Source organism: Chrysemys picta, chromosome 6 (assembly GCF_011386835.1).
Source record: "Chrysemys picta bellii isolate R12L10 chromosome 6, ASM1138683v2, whole genome shotgun sequence".
In the NCBI taxonomy this organism is placed as follows: Eukaryota; Metazoa; Chordata; order Testudines; family Emydidae; genus Chrysemys; species Chrysemys picta.
This window is the reverse complement of record NC_088796.1, coordinates 83,640,312-83,660,058: the sequence shown is the minus strand read 5'-3', so window position 1 is coordinate 83,660,058 and position 19,747 is coordinate 83,640,312. Positions and strand designations below refer to the sequence as shown.

Here is a 19,747-nt window from a genome sequence, read left to right as displayed (position 1 = left end):
GGAGGCAGCGACTACAGCGCGGCGACGAGAGTGATGAGGACATGGACATGGAATTCTATCAAACCGTGGGCCCCGGCTCTTGGAGATCATGCTGTTAATGGGGCAGGTTCTATCCGTGGAACGCCGATTCTGGGCCCAGGAAACAAGCACAGACTGGTGGGACCGCATAGTGTTGCAGGTATGGGACGATTCCCAGTGGCTGCGAAACGCTGCCAGGCTTTGTCATGCAATGATACCAGATTACTTGCTACTAGCATGGTGTGGTCAAGTGTCCTACCATGGAGGACGGAATAAGGCTGCACTGCCCAGAAACCTTGTGGCAAGGCTTTTGGAGTACCTCCAGGAGAGCTTCATGGAGATGTCCCTGGAGGATTTCCGCTCCATCCCCAGACATGTTCGCAGACTTTTCCAGTAGCTGCACTGGCCGCGAATGCATCCCAAGTCCTCAGGGCAAATTAATCATTAAAAAATGCTTGCTTTTAAACCATGTTTTATGTTTACAAAGGTACACTCAGTGGAGGTCCCTTCCATGGCCTCATTGTCTGGGGGTTGGGAGGGTGCTTCAGTCAGGCTGAGAAAAAGATCCTGGCTGTTGGGGAGAACGGAGTGCTGTGTGCTCTCCGCAAGCTCGTCGTCATCCTCCTCCTCCTCCTCTTCCCCGTCTGCAGAATCCTCAGGTATGGCTGAGTTTACCCCCACCTCAGAATCCACGGTCAGAGGTGGGGTAGTGGTGGCGCCCCCCCCTAGAATTGCATGCAGCTCAGCGTAGAAGCGGCATGTCTGCGGCTCTGACCCGGAGCGACCGTTTGCCTCCTTTGTTTTTTGATAGGCTTGTCTGAGCTCCTTAACTTTCATGTGGCACTGTAGTGAGTCCCTATTGTGGCCTCTCTCCATCATGCCCTTGGAGATTTTTTCAAATGTTTTGGCATTTCGTCTTTTGGAACATAGTTCTGCTAGCACGGAATCCTCTCCCCATATAGTGATCAGATCCAGTACCTCCCGTACGGTCCATGCTGGTGCTCTTTTTCGATTCTCGGACTGCATGGTTACCTGTGCTGATGAGCTCTGCATGGTCACCTGTGCTCTGCACGCTGGGCAAACAGGAAATATAATTCAAAAGTTCGCAGGGCTTTTCCTGTCTACCTGGCCAGTGCATCCGAATTCAGATTGCTGTCCAGAGAGGTCACAATGGTGCATTGTGGGATAGTTCCAGGAGGCCAATACCGTCGAATTGCGGCCACACTAACCCAAATTCGAAATGGCAATACTGATTTCAGCGCTACTCCCCTCGTCGGGGAGGAGTACAGATATCAATATTAAGAGCCCTTTATATCGAAGTAAAGGGCTTCATTGTGTGGACGGGTGCAGGGTTAACTCGGTTTAACGCTGCTAAATTCGAGATAAACTCCTAGTGTAGACCAGGCCAAAGAGCTTGGCTTGTTTAGTCTAATCCAGGGGTGGGCAAACTTTTTGGCCCAAGGGCCACATTTGGGTATAGAAATTGTATGGCAGGCCATGAATGTTCTCAAAATTGGGGTTGGGGTGCAAGCGGGGGTGAGGGCTCTGGCTGGGGGTGCAGGCTCCAGGGTGGGGCCAGAAATGAGGAGTTCAGGGTGCGGGAGAGGACTCCAGTCTGGGGCAGGAGAGGTGGAATGCGGGGGGAGAGAGGGCTCCATCTGGGAGTGTGGGAACTGGGGTGGGGCTGGGGATGAGGGGTTTGGGGTGCAAGAGGGTGCTCTGGGCTGCGACTGAGAGGTTCAGAGGGGGATCAGAGCTGGGTCAAGGGGTTGGGGCATGGGGGGTGGCTCAAGGGTGCAGGTTCTGGGTGGTGCTTACCTCAAGCAGCTCTCTGAAGCAGCAGCATACACTACCTCTGCAGCTTCCATGGTTGCCAATGGGAGCTGCAGGGGTGGTGCTTGGGGCAGTGTGTGGAGCCCCCGGCTTCCCCCTACATGTAGAAGCCACAGAGGGGACATGATGCTGCTTCCGGGAGCTGCGTGGAGCAACCCCCGACCCTGCTCCCCGGGAGCGCTGGAGCAGGACAAGCCCCAGACCCTGCTCCCCAGTGGGAGCTTGAAGGCCTGATTAAAATGGCTGGCAGGCTGGATCTGGCCCACAGGCCATAGTTTACCCACCTCTGGTCTAACCAATAGAAGGCTGAGAGGCGATATGATTACTCTGTATAAATACACCAGAGGGATAAATACCAGGGAGGGAAGGGAGTTATTTAAGTTAAGCATCTATGTGGACCCCAGAACAAATGCATATAAACTGGCCATCAACAAGTTTAGGCTTGAAATTAGGTGAAGTTTTTTAACCATCAGAGGAGTGACATTCTGGAGCACCCACCCAAGGGGAGCAGTGGGGGGCAAAAAACCTAACTGGCTTCAAGACTAAGCTTGATAAGTTTATGGAGGGGTTGGTATGATGGGACTGCCTACAATGGCATGTGAGTCTTCAGCGACTGCCTGAAGCAAAAATACCCAACAGCTGGAGATGGGACACTAGATGAGGAGGGCTCTGAGTTACTATACAGAATTCTTTCCCAGGTATCTGCCTGGTGGGTCTTTCCCACATGCTCAGGGTCTAACTGATCATCATAATTGGGGTCTGGAAGGAATTTCCCCTCGAGTCAGATTGGCAGATACTGTGGGGGTTTTTCACCTTCCTCTGCAGCATAGGGCATGGGGTCACTTGCAGGTTTAAACTAGTGTAAACAGTGAATTCTCTGTAACTTGAAGTCTTTAATCCATGATTTGAGGACTTCAGTAGCTCAGCCAGAGGTTAGGTGTCTATTACAGGAGTGAGTGGGTGAGGTTCTGTGGCCTGCAATGTGCAGGAGGTCAGACTAGATGATCATGATGGTCCCTTCTGACTTTAGCAAGAGTATCTGAGTAAGAATATACAATACTATTTTAAACCTAACCAGTGTCCCTTAAGTGACTTGCCACAAGATGTCAGAACATGCTAGTATTAGAGCTAAGTGGGTCTAATATTTATTTATTTTTCTTTCTTGATATAGGAATTAGATACAATGCTCCTGTCAGATATTTTTAAGTTAGTATCTGCAAAAACTCTAGAGTTTTCAGTTGTCTAAGTAGCCCCTGGAATCACGGTTAAAGTTTCACCCTCACCCCAATCTGAAATGGTGCCCCTGTGGGCAGGCATGGAATTCCCTTCCCCCCATATGTGGCCCTGTTGGTGTGACTGGAGCCACTCCCCCCCAGATATAGAAGTCAAACTACGCTTAGGTATCAGAACTATTAATAATCATATCAGAAGAATATGTCAAGGAATGGAGAATGAGTACAGATGACAACATTCTATAATAACCAAAGAGCACAGGGATGGGGCATCAATGAATCAAGATCCACTTTAAAATTTAGGGCTAGAATGAGCCTCACACTTTGCAGCACAATACAGGGTTTGCAGTAATCACACTATAAGTATAACATTGGAAATGTAAGTTGTAGACTCAAAATCCGTGAAAAGCAGAAAAATAATGATCCATTGTAGTTATCAGAAGTGTGGCACTTTAACAAAGCCCAGTCCCTGAAAGTATATTAATTGGACTTACAAAGATGACATAACATAGTCACCCCCATCATAAACAACTAGCCTAAGTCAAAATCCCTATCAAACCTTAACCTGGCCTGAGCTCCTTGGCCCTGGAGAACTTTATATTATATCACCCTGCAGCTCATTTTGGTAGCAGCCAATCAGCCCCTCAGCCTGTCCATTTTTGGGGTGTGTGTGTGTGTTTTTCCCCCTTGCTGTTGTGATAAGATTAACAAAACCCAACAAACAATTTTTCATTTCACCTCCCCTGCTCAGGGAGAAATGAGGGGTCACCATCAACAACCAAAGATGTAAGTAAGAACCAAACATAACAAAAATCTCCTAATTACCACCACATATCAATTGGAAGTTGCAATGTTCCTTTCTTAGCACTAGATGGTGCTGTGCGAAGGTATAAACAGCACTAACAAATCCATCCCATGACCAAAACCTGAACTTCATCAGTACTGCTAGTAGATTCACCTGGCTCTAGGAGAAAATGCCCAGGCACGAAGCTATTCCTCTAAGGTAAGAGTGCTCAGATTTCTCCTGTTTGTAGTATAAGAAAAGAAAGAATTAGGAAGGAAGAAACTGGTTCTGCAGTGCGTATGTTGTAGTTTGTTTGTCTTTCTTTTCCTCTGGGTCCTTTTTATTGCTTCAGTGAAGGCCTTTAATACAATACCTTTTAGATTAACCCTTTAAAAGTTCTGCTTCTTGGATTTGTATATTTGCAGTAGTGGATTACTCTATTACGCTATGCTTCTTCTTCTCTTGGGGGCAAAGGTGATATAAAGCTAGTGATACTAGCTACTCCAAGAGGAGTAGGAAGCAAGCCAGCCAGCCTATGGCCACAATCCCTTTGCCCATGCTAACAGAGCAGCCTCCCCACACAGGGGAGTACAGAAAGGGGTGGTGCACTAGCTCCATTGCACTTCCGTGCTTGGGAGTGCTGGGAAGGGAGCCCTTGTTGGCTCTTTGACAACTTCAGTCTGAGGCCTTGCCTCTAAGGAACAATCCAGCCCCAAGGAAGAAATGATAACGCTTGAATGTCTGTGTTTACAGTAAGCCAGAGCTTGATTTGAGTCACTTGCAGAACCTGAATCCTAACTCTGCTATTGATTTGTTGTGTGCTGGTAGGCAAATCACTCAAGTCAGCAATTTCAAACTTGGCTGCCTGAAGCAAAGCACCCAGTTCCATATAGTGTGGGTTGGCAATAAACTCAGGAAAACTCTGGCTGCTCCAGTATTTCCCCTTTACCCAACCCAGATATCACAAATAAAAGAAGACAATGGTTATTTATTTATCAGTTGAAACAAGTTACAACTCTCCTCTTCCAGAACATGGTTCTCTTTAATTGCTATTTCTTCATTCCCAGCTCACTTTCCATTCCATTGGCTTTTGCTGCTACTTGAGTTTTCAGGCCTTAGAATCTATCCCCCTATTAAGTTACTTTCCCAGAGAGGTATGCCATATCAAGACAACCTTAGGGCTATGTGCTGTTGTGGACTTTCACACTGCAGAAGTTTCAAAGCTGGTGGTAGAAGTGCTGCCTCCACCAATAAGTAGCTGGTGGGGAGGGAGAGGAGCATCACTTGGGTGCGGTATGTGATCTGTGGGCCAAATTGTCAATGTTATGTTTGATATGGGAAAATACTTGCATACTTTACTATATGCAAATATCAGATTCAGGCATGCCCATTGGCAGTTGATGCCTGACTGACAATATATACACACCTAGTAGCTGCATGTACAATCTATAAAGAGGAGGAATTGCCTGAACCAGTCCACTGTCTGTTTTCAGCAGCCCGCTCAATGCAGATTTGATTAGGGGAAAGTGGAAGACAGTTAGCCTACACACACACATGAGAAGGGAGTGAAGGAGTTATTTCAACTGGCTGACACAAGGACTTGTCACTGGGCTCCCTGTTCAGTTCTGGATGCTACTTTCTGATGCACCATTAGCTGAAGTCTTGTCACTAGGTGAAACTGACAAAAGATGCCAAGTTACAGCATCAGATAAAGACCATAATGCAGATGGTACAAAACACTGCAGTTGATGCCTATCCTGCTGGCCATGGGAGTCTCCATTGTATGCTACTTACTGCAGTTTTTTCTCATCTCCCCAGTAGACTTTGCTATACTTGGCCACTCCCATGAAAAGAAACTTAGGAAGATCTCCTTCATTCTAGGTCTGGGTTTTCAACATTGCCCTTTTTACAGGCGCCCTTTTTACAGGCACAAAAGGTTGTACTTTTGTCACCACTAAATGAACTGGAGAACCCATGATTTCCACTGGGCAAAAATTCATTCCTAGATGGGGCCAAATTCTTTCTCTTTTGAAAGAGAGAGAAAGCATTGCTAATTAATAGCCATCATCATTCAAATCTTCAAGGAAGTAATTTCTCATCTTAAAAGAGAGGTGCTCAGCTATTACTAGACCAATCAGTGATTTTTCTCGGTCCTCTTAAAAATAGTATCTTCAGGCAGAAGAACATAGCAAGAGTGTTGGTTCAGCAACACTTGAAGAAAACCTTTCTAGCCACTCTAAGTATTAGATTATGGCACTCTGCATGAATAGTTGAAACCTACATTATGCAGGGGATACTTCTGCCCTTATAGGTCAAAGATATGAAATGGATGACTGAAACAAAGGCTCAGTCTTCATGCTCAGCTGCAGTGCAGCCTCTTTTATTCTATCTGATTAAAGCTATTATAAGAATTCCGTTTTTAACAGAACAATGAAACATTTTTCAGAAGAACCCTTGCTTGTGTTTGCATGGCTTCTCGTTGAGTTTTATCTGGAGAAATATTATTTTTACTAAAGGAATGTGATGCTAGAAAAAGTGTTTTTGCTTAACTTGAATCCTTTCTTATATTTGAGTGTCTACTGTCTGTCTGTATATCTTGGACCTTTGTTCTTGGTAATTGGCATTTGTACAGTTACAGTGCACTGTTGAAGGGTGAGCTAGTCCTTTAATGGGAGTGGTCCTCAGCTGCACCATGCCAGGCTTAGCCAACCTCCCCATATGACTAAGAACCAGGACTGGTGGGAGACAAAAGGGTGGCCTGAGTTCAGACTTTGGGGAGGAAATTTAGTGGGAAGGGGACAAGACTCAGTTCCTCAGAGCTCCTATGCAGAAGGTCTGGGGGTGAGAGGCCAGTAAGGAGCAGGAACCTACTGAGGGATAAACCTCAGCGAATGGGCTTGTAGGGAACAGGAGCCTGCTGAGTGAGAAGCCCTGGCTAGGAGGGCTGTAAAGGACTGTGGGCTGGGAAGGAGGAAGGGCTATAAAGAAGGAGGAGTCTCGATAAGCCTGAAAGTCTTTTTTGAGTCTAGTGGGAGGACTATAGGGCTACTGAAGCCCATTATAAACTGAAAGGACTAATTGCTCCTGGTGAAATGGGCTGGAAGGCTTGTAGCGTTAGTTTATGGCAGTAAACCACCTCAGAGGTGGTACAGTATAGAGAGAATGTGAGCTGTGGTGGTGTGTTTGCATTGTGGTAGGTATACTGAAGCAATGGCAGGGCCTGAAGCTAGACTGGGTAAGCCCTGCTACAGGCACACAGTGTTATATTTGCTCACTACTTAACTTTTCTGCTTTATAAGGTCTGATTCTATTCCCTTTTAAGTCAATGGCAAAACAGGATTGGACTCTAAAATTAGCATCTTACTGCTTATAGTAGGTGCCCCCAAAGGACTTGACTGCCAGTTCTGCTCTACACTTCCTGCTTAACTACAGCCTGTCTTGTACCTGTGAATTAAAGGCCTGATCGTGCAATGTGCTGAGCACACTATTGACACTTGCTACCTTGCTGGACTGGGCCCTAATACTCGAGCCTACACCAATCACAGTTAACATTCCTACCCCTCATCCTTCACAACAAAACTTACCAGATATGTGGGTTTATCATGCTAGCTGTGCATACAAGTGATTGGATGTAAATAACAGCAGTTCCAGCCTTTCCTTGTATTCCGTTAGTGATCTGCCCTAGCTTTTATAGGTGAGATTGTTCAGCATACCCTCTTCTTTCTTAAGTAACAAGACATTTGCAGAATGTCTTTATTTAATTCCCTTGGAATGATTCCATGAGATAATTGTGATGCATATTTGTTCACAATTTAGAGTGAATGTGTAGGTAAGGATAAGGTTGTACTTTTGTCACCACTAAATGAACTGGAGAACCCATGATTTCCACTTGGCAAAAATTCATTCCTAGATGGGGCCAAATTCTGTTCTCACTTACATTGGTGTAAATCTGGAACAACCCAGTTGAAGTCAATGGAGTTACATGTTGAGTGTGTGGCTGAAGGAGAGAGTTTAGTTGAACAAACCGGGGGAGGGTTGAAAGAAGAGCCTCCCATGCAGGAGACTAGCCAAAAGGTGAGAATTTGTATGATGGAGATATAGCAGAAAAGGTGCTAGTAGGGGATACAACTTCAGTGTCATCTGTCAGCCATGAGAAGACACTAAATGGACTAATTTAGACGTGTGAGACCCACAAAATGTTTTCATGTTCTGCATTTGTGATTATTGCTTTTCCTTTTATGAACTTGGCCATTTACACTATGACTAACAAGCTTCCCCATTCCTTTCAAATTCACCATGACAGAATTACTGTCCTAGATATGGATTAGGAAAGGATGGGCAACATGATAGATCCAAGCCTTTACTGAACTTTGTATTATGAAATCCAAAAAAAATCTTGGTCTACTGTGGCTGTTTCATTTGGGGAGCACCAGGCACTTCCCACATTTGACTTGGGCCAAAACCTTGTATTTATATTTTACTGCATCAGTTTGCAATCTGTGGCCTGCAAAAGCTATTGAAGGTGGGGTGAGTGAGGAAAAATATGAATGCAACTAACTTCTAATCATGGTTGAATCGATCACAACATATTTCTCTGATCACAACGTATTTCCCTATAAATCATCCATCTGTGTATTTTTTTGTAGAATTAGTTGGTTCTCTTGTTATTTAGGGTTTTCTTCATGCATATATGTCTGTTTTTAATTTTAAAACTTTCAGTGTGTGAGAGTAAGAACAGGATTTAAGTGTAGTATTTTAGTTTGTTTTTGTTGTGTTGGACCAAAAAAAATATTTTCTCTGTCCACAAGAGGTCACCCTATAATTTTGAACTCTGCACTTCGATACAATCAGTCTTTAATAATGTGGGAAAGCTAGTAATCTGAACAAAGCTTTAATTAAATCATTCTAGCGCCAGGGGTTGGCAACGTTCGGCACGTGGCTAGCCAGGGTAAGCACCCTGGCGGGCCGGGCCAGTTTTATTTACCTGCTGACGCGGCAGGTTCGGCCGATCGCGGCCCCCACTGGCCGCGGTTTGCCGTCCTGGGCCAATGGGGGCGGCGAGAAGCCGTGGCCAGCACATCGCTCACCCGCGCTGCTTCTCGCCGCCCCCATTGGCCCAGGACGGCGAACCGCTGCCAGTGGGGGCCGCGATCGGCCGAACCTGCCGCGTCAGCAGGTAAATAAAACTGGCCTGGCCCGCCAGGGTGCTTACCCTGGCGAGCCGCGTGCCGAACGTTGCAGACCCCTGTTAGCCTTTTATGCTGTTGAAATAACACTTTGGTGTAACTGGTTCTAAACGAACACTATTAAATGTAGTAAAATTAATATTGTTAAATTGTATTTATATTTGTAATTTTTGGTATCTCGGAAACAATTACCTCACAAATGCATTGAGGATTGTTTCCAAAGTGTTATGAAATTGAAAACTGCTAGGTATTAGGTACTAAGAGTGGTCAGTGCTGTACAAGACATGGAACATATTCCCTGTCCAAAGAAATTTACAAATGCCCACAAAGGTAACCTGGAGGATTTGACATAAATTCACAAAAGTAAAAATTCAGATTCCTTGCTCGGTCCTTAACCCACATTGAGTTGATAATTCTGAAGTGTGAAAATGGTGCATGGTCTTTTATAGAGAGTTGCAGTAACATAGGAGGAGGGGAAATGTTCTACAAGAAAATGGTAGAATAATGAATAAGGGCTTGGGGGTAGGTCTCACTGAAGTTGGAATTTTTTCACTGTACATTAAAGGCATCATGCCACTGGTGCACACGCCCCTCTAAAATTGTTTGACCTGAATAGGAATCCTAATGAGGCATAACCCTTTCACCCTTCATTCATATTGTCCCTCTTTCCTCATACCTTCTGTGTTGCCTTTCTTTCTCTGACCCTTTCATGCTGTTGCTCCCTTCCTCTCCATCTGGCTTTCGCAGTGCACTTCCACGTTGCTTTAGGCTGAGCACACGAATTGGCTGTGGACGTAAAGTAGCTGGAATCCCGTGTCTCTTAACCACTGACCCAAATCCCTCCTAACCAATACTCTTAGTTCATTTCAGTTTACATCTGATAGCACATAGACCAGTGTGGCAAGGAAACACAATGCAAAGAGTGGAGGTCCTGGCTTTCACAGTTCCCTCTGATCACACAGGCAATAGAGGAGTCTGGTGATGTGCTTGGTCTTATGCACCATATGTGCTACAATTCCTGAGAACAATGGAATGAACTGAGAAGCCATGAGGGTAAGAATCCTTAACTATGAAGTGCCTGGCTGTCAAAACATAATGTTTTGACATTTTATCATATATGGTGAGATTCTTAAAAAGCCACAGATTTGGAAGTTTGCATGTTAAGAGACACTTACATGTGAATACTGGACTATCTGTAATTTCAATAACTGTATATACAAATATGTGAACATATTTTGGCCCACTCTGGATCCTTCTTAAGTAATTTTCTTATCTCCCCTACCCATACACAAATGGGTACATGGAAGTTCACTATCAACAAATTGCAAGGCACCGAATCAGGTCAGGACTTTCATTCTATTTCACTACCTATGGAAATTGGAGTCTACTTGTAGTTAATCCCAGAGTACACATCTGAAAAGTGTTAGTGAGCATTGTTTATTTGCCCCATCCACATTAATTCAGTGAGAGACTTGCAGTGGCCATTCACATCACAGATTATTCTTCTAAATAGTGCATGCGTTCCTCTCTATGATTATGTATTCTTATGATAAGAGGATAGACAAATAACTAGCAACACTTAGCAAATGTATAGCACTTGACCTTTGTAAAGGATTGTATATACTAAGGTAAATTTGATCCTGGTGTAAGCAGGCACTACTCTACTGACTTAACTGGAATTCTCTGTTTACATTAGGGCTGAATTTGGCCCATTAACTAATTCTCTCAAAACCTCTGTGAAGCAGGTATGATTATGTCCTTTTTACAAATAAGTAAACTAAGACAGAGGTTATGATGTGCTCAAGCAAGTCCATAGCAGAGGCAGGATTATGAGGCAGGCATTGTGTATGGGGCTAGAAGCCAGCATTCTACTAGACTAAATGTGACTAAATTAAATATTTGAGAAAACAGTCAAAACAATATTCCAGGAAATCTCTTCAGTGCTGAACTGTGTCCCACACTAGATGCAATCTGAGAAATGCTCTCAGGAAACAGTTGGTTTATCTAGTATATTTCCCTGTACCCCCAAATTAAATGGAGGTTCCATAGGAAACTGTTGTTGGGGCCTGAAGTTAAACAGCTCATGTTTTGCTTACAAAACCTGAATATTTTGCAGCCATTAGATTTGAATTCTGATTCTGTCATGGATATACTGACACTAGTGTTCATGAAGTAACTAGAAATAAACATAGGAAATATTACTAAGTATTAAATTGAAGGTCTGTCCAAACTGAACAGAAATTGCAGTACTTAAAGGCTGAAACTCTTCTTCAGATAAAATAATGCATTAACATACATTGTTGGCATCACAACAGAGGCAGAAGTTTCTAGTCCAGATGCTGCTCAATCTAAGATTCCTAAATGAAGCGATGAAGTATTGAAAAGGACACTTTCAGCGTTCTGGACTAGAATTGCATTTAAAGGGGGATTGTGTGCCCCAGGGGATTTGGTAACAGGATCCAGACTCTTTTATCTATAGGAGGCTGGATTTGATCCAGCCTAAGTTAGTAGCAATCATATATCATTATTTCATGATGGCTCTCTACTGGCCTATAGGAAACAAGCTGGTGCTGGTCTCAGCTATCCACGTAACAAACACTGACTGGCAGCCTCAGCATTGATGCCAGTTCATTGAATAGACATGGAAACTGAAACTACCCTCCTCATTGGACTTGGTTCATTTGGCACTGATGCCTTCATTGTGGGGAAGTCTGTACTACTGCTACCTGTTCTGGGGATAAACAGAAAACTTCAGTATTCAATTAATTACATTTTGTTGCTTTTACATTAAATTCATTTAAAAGGGCACTAGCTGCTCAAATTTGACCCCCAAATTAGATTTTTCTAAAATCAAATTACTACAAACCTTGGCCCAACTGGAACATTTCTGGTTTTCGGAAAAATAAGTTTTAAAAACAAATTAGTTATTCCTCTTCAGTGTTTGCAATCCAAATATTGCAACCTAGAGAACTTGACAAAGAAATGGATATACCTAGGATAGTAAAAATCAGTTGAGAGAAATGCCAAAAACAAAATTGCAAAAATACTCTATATAATATAGACTATTTTTAAGTCTACAGTGGTATTAGTGATGTATAGGCAACACAATATTGCGTATATATATATACACACACACAATATTGTGTTGCCTATACATCACTAATACCACTGTAGACTTAAAAATAGTCTATATTATATAGAGTATTTTTGCAATTTTGTTTTTGGCATTTCTCTCAACTGATTTTTACTATCCTAGGTATATCCATTTCTTTGTCAAGTTCTCTAGGTTGCAATATTTGGATTGCAAACACTGAAGAGGAATAACTAATTTGTTTTTAAAACTTATTTTTCCGAAATATATAAAATATATTTTTCCGATATAAAAATAATGTGTGTGTGTGTGTGTGTATATCTATAGATATATAGGTAGGTAGAGAACTGTGTGTTGCACTCCGGGGCTGTGCTCTGATTTAGGTGGAGACTTTTCTAAAATGTGTTTTGAAAAATCTTAATCATCATTGTCAGTTATATTCAATGTATCCTAATGGGACAGTTATGATACACTTATTTTATAAATACTGTACAGTGTGCATTTAATACTTGACCCCAGGGTTTTCTTCATTCTAAAGAAAATATTGTATCCTTTGTTTGTTAGGTAGCTTCTAAATCATTAAGCCCACAAGGTGGTGCAATTTTACTTTAGTAGGGAGTACCATTCTGCTAGAAAATGCAAACCTTTTTGTAAATGTACAGATGCAGCAGTTTCTGTACTCTAGAATAAGTACAGGGAATTAAACGTCAGACTTTTGGACAATTTGTACATGGATCACTGCTTAATACATGTCCCCTTTTTGGTTTGCATGTATTGGCTCTTTTTTCCAGCAAATCCTTCTAGTGTTTCTGCACAGTAACTTGTAACTAGGGCAGGGCGAGAGAAGAGGATACATTTTAGCAGCAGCTGTTTGAACATCCAGCAGATAGCGCTACTATCAAGATTACAGTCTTTTTAAAGTGAAAGAAGGCAACAAGGATTTCAGGAGAAATTGGTTATAATGCATGAAGTACAATGATTTGGATACTTAGTAAAATGATAGGTGAAACTCTTGTTAGTTTTCAGGGCAAGTGAGTGCGTTGAATATACAATGAGTTCACAATATGCTACAAACTGTGTCAACTTTTTATTTTCCACTAAAACTATTGCACACAGTTAAACTTGTGAAAATAGAGGAAATAGATACGTCTAGTGAACTGTTTTTAAAAAATTAATCACAAAGCAGGCTATAAATCATCATTCCAAATTTGCATTGAAATACTGGTTGCTTCTTTGCCAAACTTGCATGTGTAATGTTCTGAAATGTATTAATTGTGTATGAAGAATTAAAACAAAGAACAATAATAAAGTATTTAACTAGGAGATGCTCGCGTGCTCAAAAGGCCTAACATTCAATTGCACTCTAGAAGCGAGTGCAAATGGAGACATTCATCTGCAATAGCAGATTGGACGATACAAGAGCGTAATGCAATTGCCCTCTCTTGCCCTCCACTCCAGCAGCAAATCCCCACCCCAGTGGCAGGTGGACAGTGTTGCTATGAAGAAAAAAGAATCAATTGTCTGAACTCCAAACTGCCACACGCCAGACCTCCACTATTGTGCGCTTTCTATAGAAATGCAAAATAGCAGCGTGTGCCATCCACAATCTGCTCCTCACACCGCCTCATTATTCATGCAGGGCTTGTGTCCTCATTTTGGTAAAGTTTGCAAGAACATTTCTGCAGCAACCTACATTGGTAGTAAGTCTGCCAAGCAAAAATAACTAGTTTGCTGGGAAAGGAATCCAAAGCATGCAAAATTAGGGAGTGCAATATGCAATGATCCACCTGTAAATGTAGTTTGTAATGTAAAACACTCTCCTCACCCTTTAATTTTTATTGCAAGTCTGCCCTACTTACTTTTATTGCACTCTAAATAAACCAGTAAGAGTTGCATTGCCTTTATGTTCCCCTAATGCAATATTTTTGGTGCATTTTGTATCATTTTTATTAAGACGACGTTCACAGGTAGCAATAACACCAGTCAACGCAACGTAATTTATGATTTTTTTTGTTAAAAAAAAATACATCTGCAGTGTCTGCCTGGCAACACCATAACAAAAGCAGCAGCACTAGCAGACTCGAGGCAATCTAATCCCCTCCCCCCCCCCCCCACGTGGCCTCCTGGCACGAGCCGGCCCAGCCTACCCCCGATTATCATAATAATACTCCCTTAGGCTGGCCAATGAGGGCTGCAAAGACTCCGCCAGCTGCCGGAACAGCAGCCAGGCTGCCTATAAATACGGCAGCTGCCGCCAGTCTCCACTTCACAGTCGCTAGGACTAGGGCAGAGCCAGTGGGAGAACCGGCTCGTGGGATCTAAACGCTGAGCCACCCCGTGTGGATACGGATACAGGCTGTGAGAAGCGACATGACTCTGGAGGAGATTCACGGACAGGAGCCAGTGCCCGAGAGCAGCGACAGGTACCTATCCGCCGGAGCGTGCTGCGGGCGCTGCTGAGCAAGGGGCTGCTGCCGCCGGGGCGCGGGGCGGGCGGCGCGTGCAGGGGAACAGCTGCCCGGGGGGTCTCGGGGTAGGGGGGTCTCGCGCTGGGCCCGGGACTGGGACTGAACCGCTTCCCCGCTCTGTGTTGCAGGATGCAGGGCGCCGGCAAAGCCCTCCACGAGCTGCTGGTGTCGGCGCAGCGGCGCGGCGGCCTGACCGCCGGGGTCTACGAGTCGGCCAAGCTGATGAATGTGTGAGTATCCGAGCGAGCAGGCGGGCGGGCGGGCGAGGGGCGGAGGCTGCTGGGGGCTGTAGTCCGCTGCCCATGGCCAGCGCGGGGGCCCTGGGCCCGGTGGCGCCGCTTCTAACGGCCGCTCTGCCCCGCAGCGATCCCGACAAGGTGGCGTTCTGCGTGCTGGCCGCGGCCGAGGAGGACGAGGGGGACATCGCCCTGCAGATCCACTTCACCCTCATCCAGGCCTTCTGCTGCGACAACGACATCGACATCGTCCGCCTGCACGACATCCCCAAGCTGGCCGACATCGTGGGGCCCAGCGAGGAGTCGGGGGAGCCCCGCGACCTGCACTGCATCCTCATCACGGTGAGTCCGGGGCAGCCGCCGCTAAGGGCCGGGCCCTCGGGCAGCCAGCCCAGACCTGCTCCTACCAGGGCTAAAGCCCCCTGTTGGCGCTGTGTGACCCACAGAGTCCAAATCCTGTGTTCCATGCCGCCTCTGGGTGCTGCAATTAATGGATTGCTGGTGTTCAGCTAATACCACAGATTCTCCCCCCTCCCCTGCGTCTTTCTTGTTCCAGTCAATACACACCTGCCCATTTAAAGAGACTAGTCCACTTTCCCAAAGCACCACTGCTTGCTGATCTAGCTTGGTAATATGTACTCATGGAATATGTTTTGTCTTGTTCTTTCTTCTCACAGAATCCCAATGAGGATGCTTGGAAGGACCCATCTCTGGAAAAGTTGAATCTCTTTTGTGAGGAAAGCCGAAATGTCAATGATTGGGTGCCCACTATCACCCTGCCTGAGTGATGAAGGTTCAGTGCACTGGAGAGGTTGAAACCTTTGTTGCATTCTCATCATGGTGTTGCACACCTGGGTGAACCAACAAGTTGCTGATTCTGTGGATTAGCCTGGTCAAGAGATCGGATTAAGTCGCTCAGACTGGCAAGCAGTGGGCTCTTGTGGAGAAGGAAGAAGTGAGGGAGAAAGGGGATGTCTCATGCCAGCAGTGAGTCCCCACTATGCTGCAGCAGTGGAATGGCTGGCATGCCATGGAGCTGAATGAGTATTGCAAGTTTACAGGAGCTGAAGAAATATTGCAAGTTTTCAGGTCAAGTGGAACTTTAAGAAGGAAGGACAGAAGGTTGGGGGACTGGACAAAAATTACTTGGAAAGACTGGACAAAATATTGTAACTATGAACTGTTGGCACTGTCTACAAAACTTTAAGAAGAAAACATTTTGGTGGCTTATTAGAGACTTATTACTGTGACATTTATACAAAGACTTTTCTACAAAGACTTACACAGACCGATTTTTATCAGAGGCCTGTGGGCTGCTTTGCAAAACTGGTTTACTAATGCAATAATTTTTATTTATGCTGCTATTAACGTTCTAATGTTTATAATAAACTTTTTTGATAAATAATTTTGTGTTCTTTTGCTTACTGGGTGGGGAAAACCTTGTCATTTTTAAAGTTCAGGGCTACCTTTTTCATATCTCATTACTCCTATAAAGTTGTGCTATAATGAACCAACACATGGAAATTTGCCCTTACTTGAAAATACTTATTTTTACCTCTGAGGGATAGCAGCTGATTGAATAGCCATGCTTTCTAGTCAAACTGATCATTTGACCTTTCACTCCTTTGCAACAGCTGCTGATCACAACAGCTTGCAAGGCTGAGGAGCTGCATGCTTAATGAGCTGAGTTATTGTAGTAGACAGCCTTTGTAGTCCACGAGAGGAATACCACACGTGTTCCAAGAGAACTTAAGTTTCAGACATCAAGGGTTTTTTTTAAATACAAAAGGTTTTATTATAGTTTAAGATACCACTATTGGAATCTGTCAAAAAGTCACTATCTGGTAGTAGCCATGATTAAATTTTACAGAAACAATTAAAATATGATGAAAGCCTACATGCCCTTCAGACTCTAGTTGTATTAACACTTTATTTAGATTACAAGTAAATAAACCTAAAACATTGCAGCACAACTAACACTGCATACATATTTCTGAGGGAATAGCTTGCATCTGTTTCAAGCAGTCATCTGACTTGAAAGTCTGCCATGTTACCTGTACTTGGAACAATAGAAGCGGGGGTTCCTAAACCCAATTGCCTGACTAAAACTGGGAGTTATCTAGGAAAAGGTGCATGTTTAAAAAATTAACTTGTTACATTATTGTGTGGTATAACATCACTACTTCGATGCACAGTGTTATCTGAGCATTCAGCAGGGAGATTCTAATATACAGTGAACATCTAGTGGGCTGTACCTACTACATGCATACAAAAGACAGTTGTGGAGTTGCTGGAAAATCTTTCTTCAGAGAAGAGCACAGAAGAATCACACACACACACAATCCACATTCTTATTTTAATAGCATTTATGCGAAGTGTGCTAATACATCCTATAATTGTAGGTGAAGAAAAGAACAAGGCTGAACTGTAGCATTAAGTATCTTTCAGGAAAATAACTGTACAGGTGTCAGCATAGTTCCTCTATTAGTTGCTTTGCAAGTAACTAGGATTTAGTGTTTGATTAGAAGGCATTTCTAGCTAGAATAGTTCAGGTGTACATGTATTTCAGGATTTCATTGCATCACCTGTTCCTGATTCCATAGTTCTTGATAATGGAAGTTCTAATTCTCTGTGGTTTCACTATTTCTATGGTGCAATATGTTCCACATACTCCTTGCTGTGCTTTACTGTCATTGGCATTATGTGAGATGATAGAGTATCATAATGCAAATAGAGTAACTCATATTCCTGATATGAGTAACATAGCAAGAAATATCCTAAATAGTTTTCTGCTGCGAGGAATTACTCTGAAGTATACATTAGGCTTCTAAGTTTAATTAATTAATTTTATTTCTGTGCTACCCTTTCCTATGGATGGTTTTACGCATTTTCCATAATATGGAGTATCTTCTTAATATAAATAGAATAGCTATGGTTAGTGAAGCAGGCTGGTACATCTGTTATAGAACCTTAAGCATGTTACTCTTGGGACACAGTTGTAAATGTCTGGTATTTAAATACTGTGGTGCATTAAAAATACAGAAGATAAAAATAAGTGTTGAGGAGGTGGAAATTTTAAATCTTATTCCTCCACTTGCACATGTTCTCACTTAAAAAGTTACTTTTAAACTAAGGCTTTCTTAAGAGTGGTGTCTTTTCCATCAGTTAAGAAGAAAACCTACTCATACAGCACTAGTGCAAAGGAGCAAAGATTGCTTCTAAAGCAATTACCTTGACACATACGAAATATCAAGTCAGTTTTTCTGCATTGACAAATATATGCTCTTTCGTTTTTGAGAATCTTGCAGGTCTGTGGTAGATTTCTAAGAAATAACACTTGGCACTCTTACATAATCAGTATGTGGCTCGGAATAGCTAAAATGAACTGTCCTGACATCAACTTTTATGCAAAGTGTGAGCAGTAAATTATGGCCTTGAGTGGTTTAAACAAGCTGTTGAGCAGATAAAACTGAACAAAGTTCTTAAATTATAGACATTGCATTAAAATGAAGAAATAACTTAGCCAGTTTGATGGTTTGGACTGTGTATATAAGCCATGGTAAGGTTTATTTTATTTTGTTATAAGTAGGAAAGCAAAACAACATTCCTAAAACTAATTCAAGCTACAGTAACTCTGCTTTAGTAGCTATGGTGAAAATATATTGCGCTTCAGAAAATAATGAAACAAGCTCAAATCAGTACTCTAATTTTGAAGTACACACTTGGAAAAGAAGGAGATCATTTTGCACTTACTTTCATTACAAGTTGAGAGGATGCCCCGGGCCTCTCTGTATGTCTTGAAAATTGCAATTTGTGCCTTGTGAAAAGTATGTCAATTCATTCTTTTGACCCATATGCTACTGAAAATCTTTCTGGTTTAATACGTTTAGCTGAAGTGCAAATAGCAGTAAGCCTAATTTAGCTTGGGTTTGTTATTAAAATGGCCCATAGTGATCAATATTTACTGCATAGCAATCAAATATATGCAGTTTATGAAATACGTACTCTTGCAAATATTTCTAAGGATGGACATCACTTCACATGGCAAAACTTCAGCAGTTGGTATCAATTGACCTGAGTAGTCATCTTTACATACTCAAATATATTAATCTGTGAGAAAAAACTGTACAGTTGTTATAAAGGTATGTATATGTGTCCTTAGGTATTGGTGGGGCTAAAGCCCCTCACCACTCGGTCAGCCACACTGTAGTATCCATAATGTGGCTTACTGTAGGGCAGCATTCAGTACCACTTACTGCCACTGGGTAACTCCAGGGAGGACTGGAGCTGCTTCAGTCCTTGAAGACTCCAATACACCTGGCTGCCACTGACGGACTCCCAATAGGTTGGACAATCAGGAGCACCTGCAGAACATGGGCAACAGGTTAGTCCCACAATGGCTGAATTTGGGGGCCCCTGCACATGCTTCTTGAAAGTAAATCAGTCTCTTGTTGCCTTTGCTCCTTTGGTGTATCATTGGGGGCTGTGGGTGGGTTGGAGCAGTAGGCTGAGCTGGGAGTGGAATGAAAATGGAGTTAATGAGAAGGGAGCATTTGGGAGGGGTTTATTGAGCTTAGTGGTTCAGTTGTGGGAGAAGACTAGGTTTTGGTGCCAAAGGTGTCTAACCTGAGGTAGGTTCAGTAGGAAAAAGATGGGGTTCTGAGTATTAGGGAAGTTTTGAGCTAAGCAGTAAGGGGAGAAGAGAGAATCTTTCCTTGAACTTCTCTTTGTAATTTTCCTCCCCTGGGTGCTGCATGATGGTCAGATCCATGTATTTTAATAATACTGTATAATCATAAACATTAAAAGATAAATAAGTATTATTAGATCATTATGACTCTATTCACATCCTACATGCTACTGCAATAATATTTGTATGAAGTATGCCTTGTGAAGCAT

General features: G+C 43.2%; 1 protein-coding gene and 1 long non-coding RNA gene across 2 annotated transcripts in view; both read left to right on the top strand.

Annotated features, from left to right (window-relative positions):
• Positions 1-3,585: 3,585 nt before the first annotated feature.
• The window catches only part of LOC135984357 (uncharacterized), a 107,583-nt gene continuing 91,421 nt past the window's right edge, over positions 3,586-19,747 (top strand). The window contains exon 1 of the long non-coding RNA XR_010602291.1: positions 3,586-4,086. This is a non-coding gene — a long non-coding RNA (uncharacterized LOC135984357). The remainder of the gene's footprint in view (positions 4,087-19,747) is intronic.
• Positions 14,338-16,250, top strand: GADD45G (growth arrest and DNA damage inducible gamma). Its single transcript, XM_005307650.4, has 4 exons — positions 14,338-14,567; positions 14,741-14,842; positions 14,977-15,190; positions 15,526-16,250. The coding sequence occupies exons 1-4, from the start codon at positions 14,515-14,517 to the stop codon at positions 15,634-15,636; spliced, it is 480 nt and encodes a 159-aa protein (XP_005307707.1). The 5' UTR covers positions 14,338-14,514; the 3' UTR covers positions 15,637-16,250.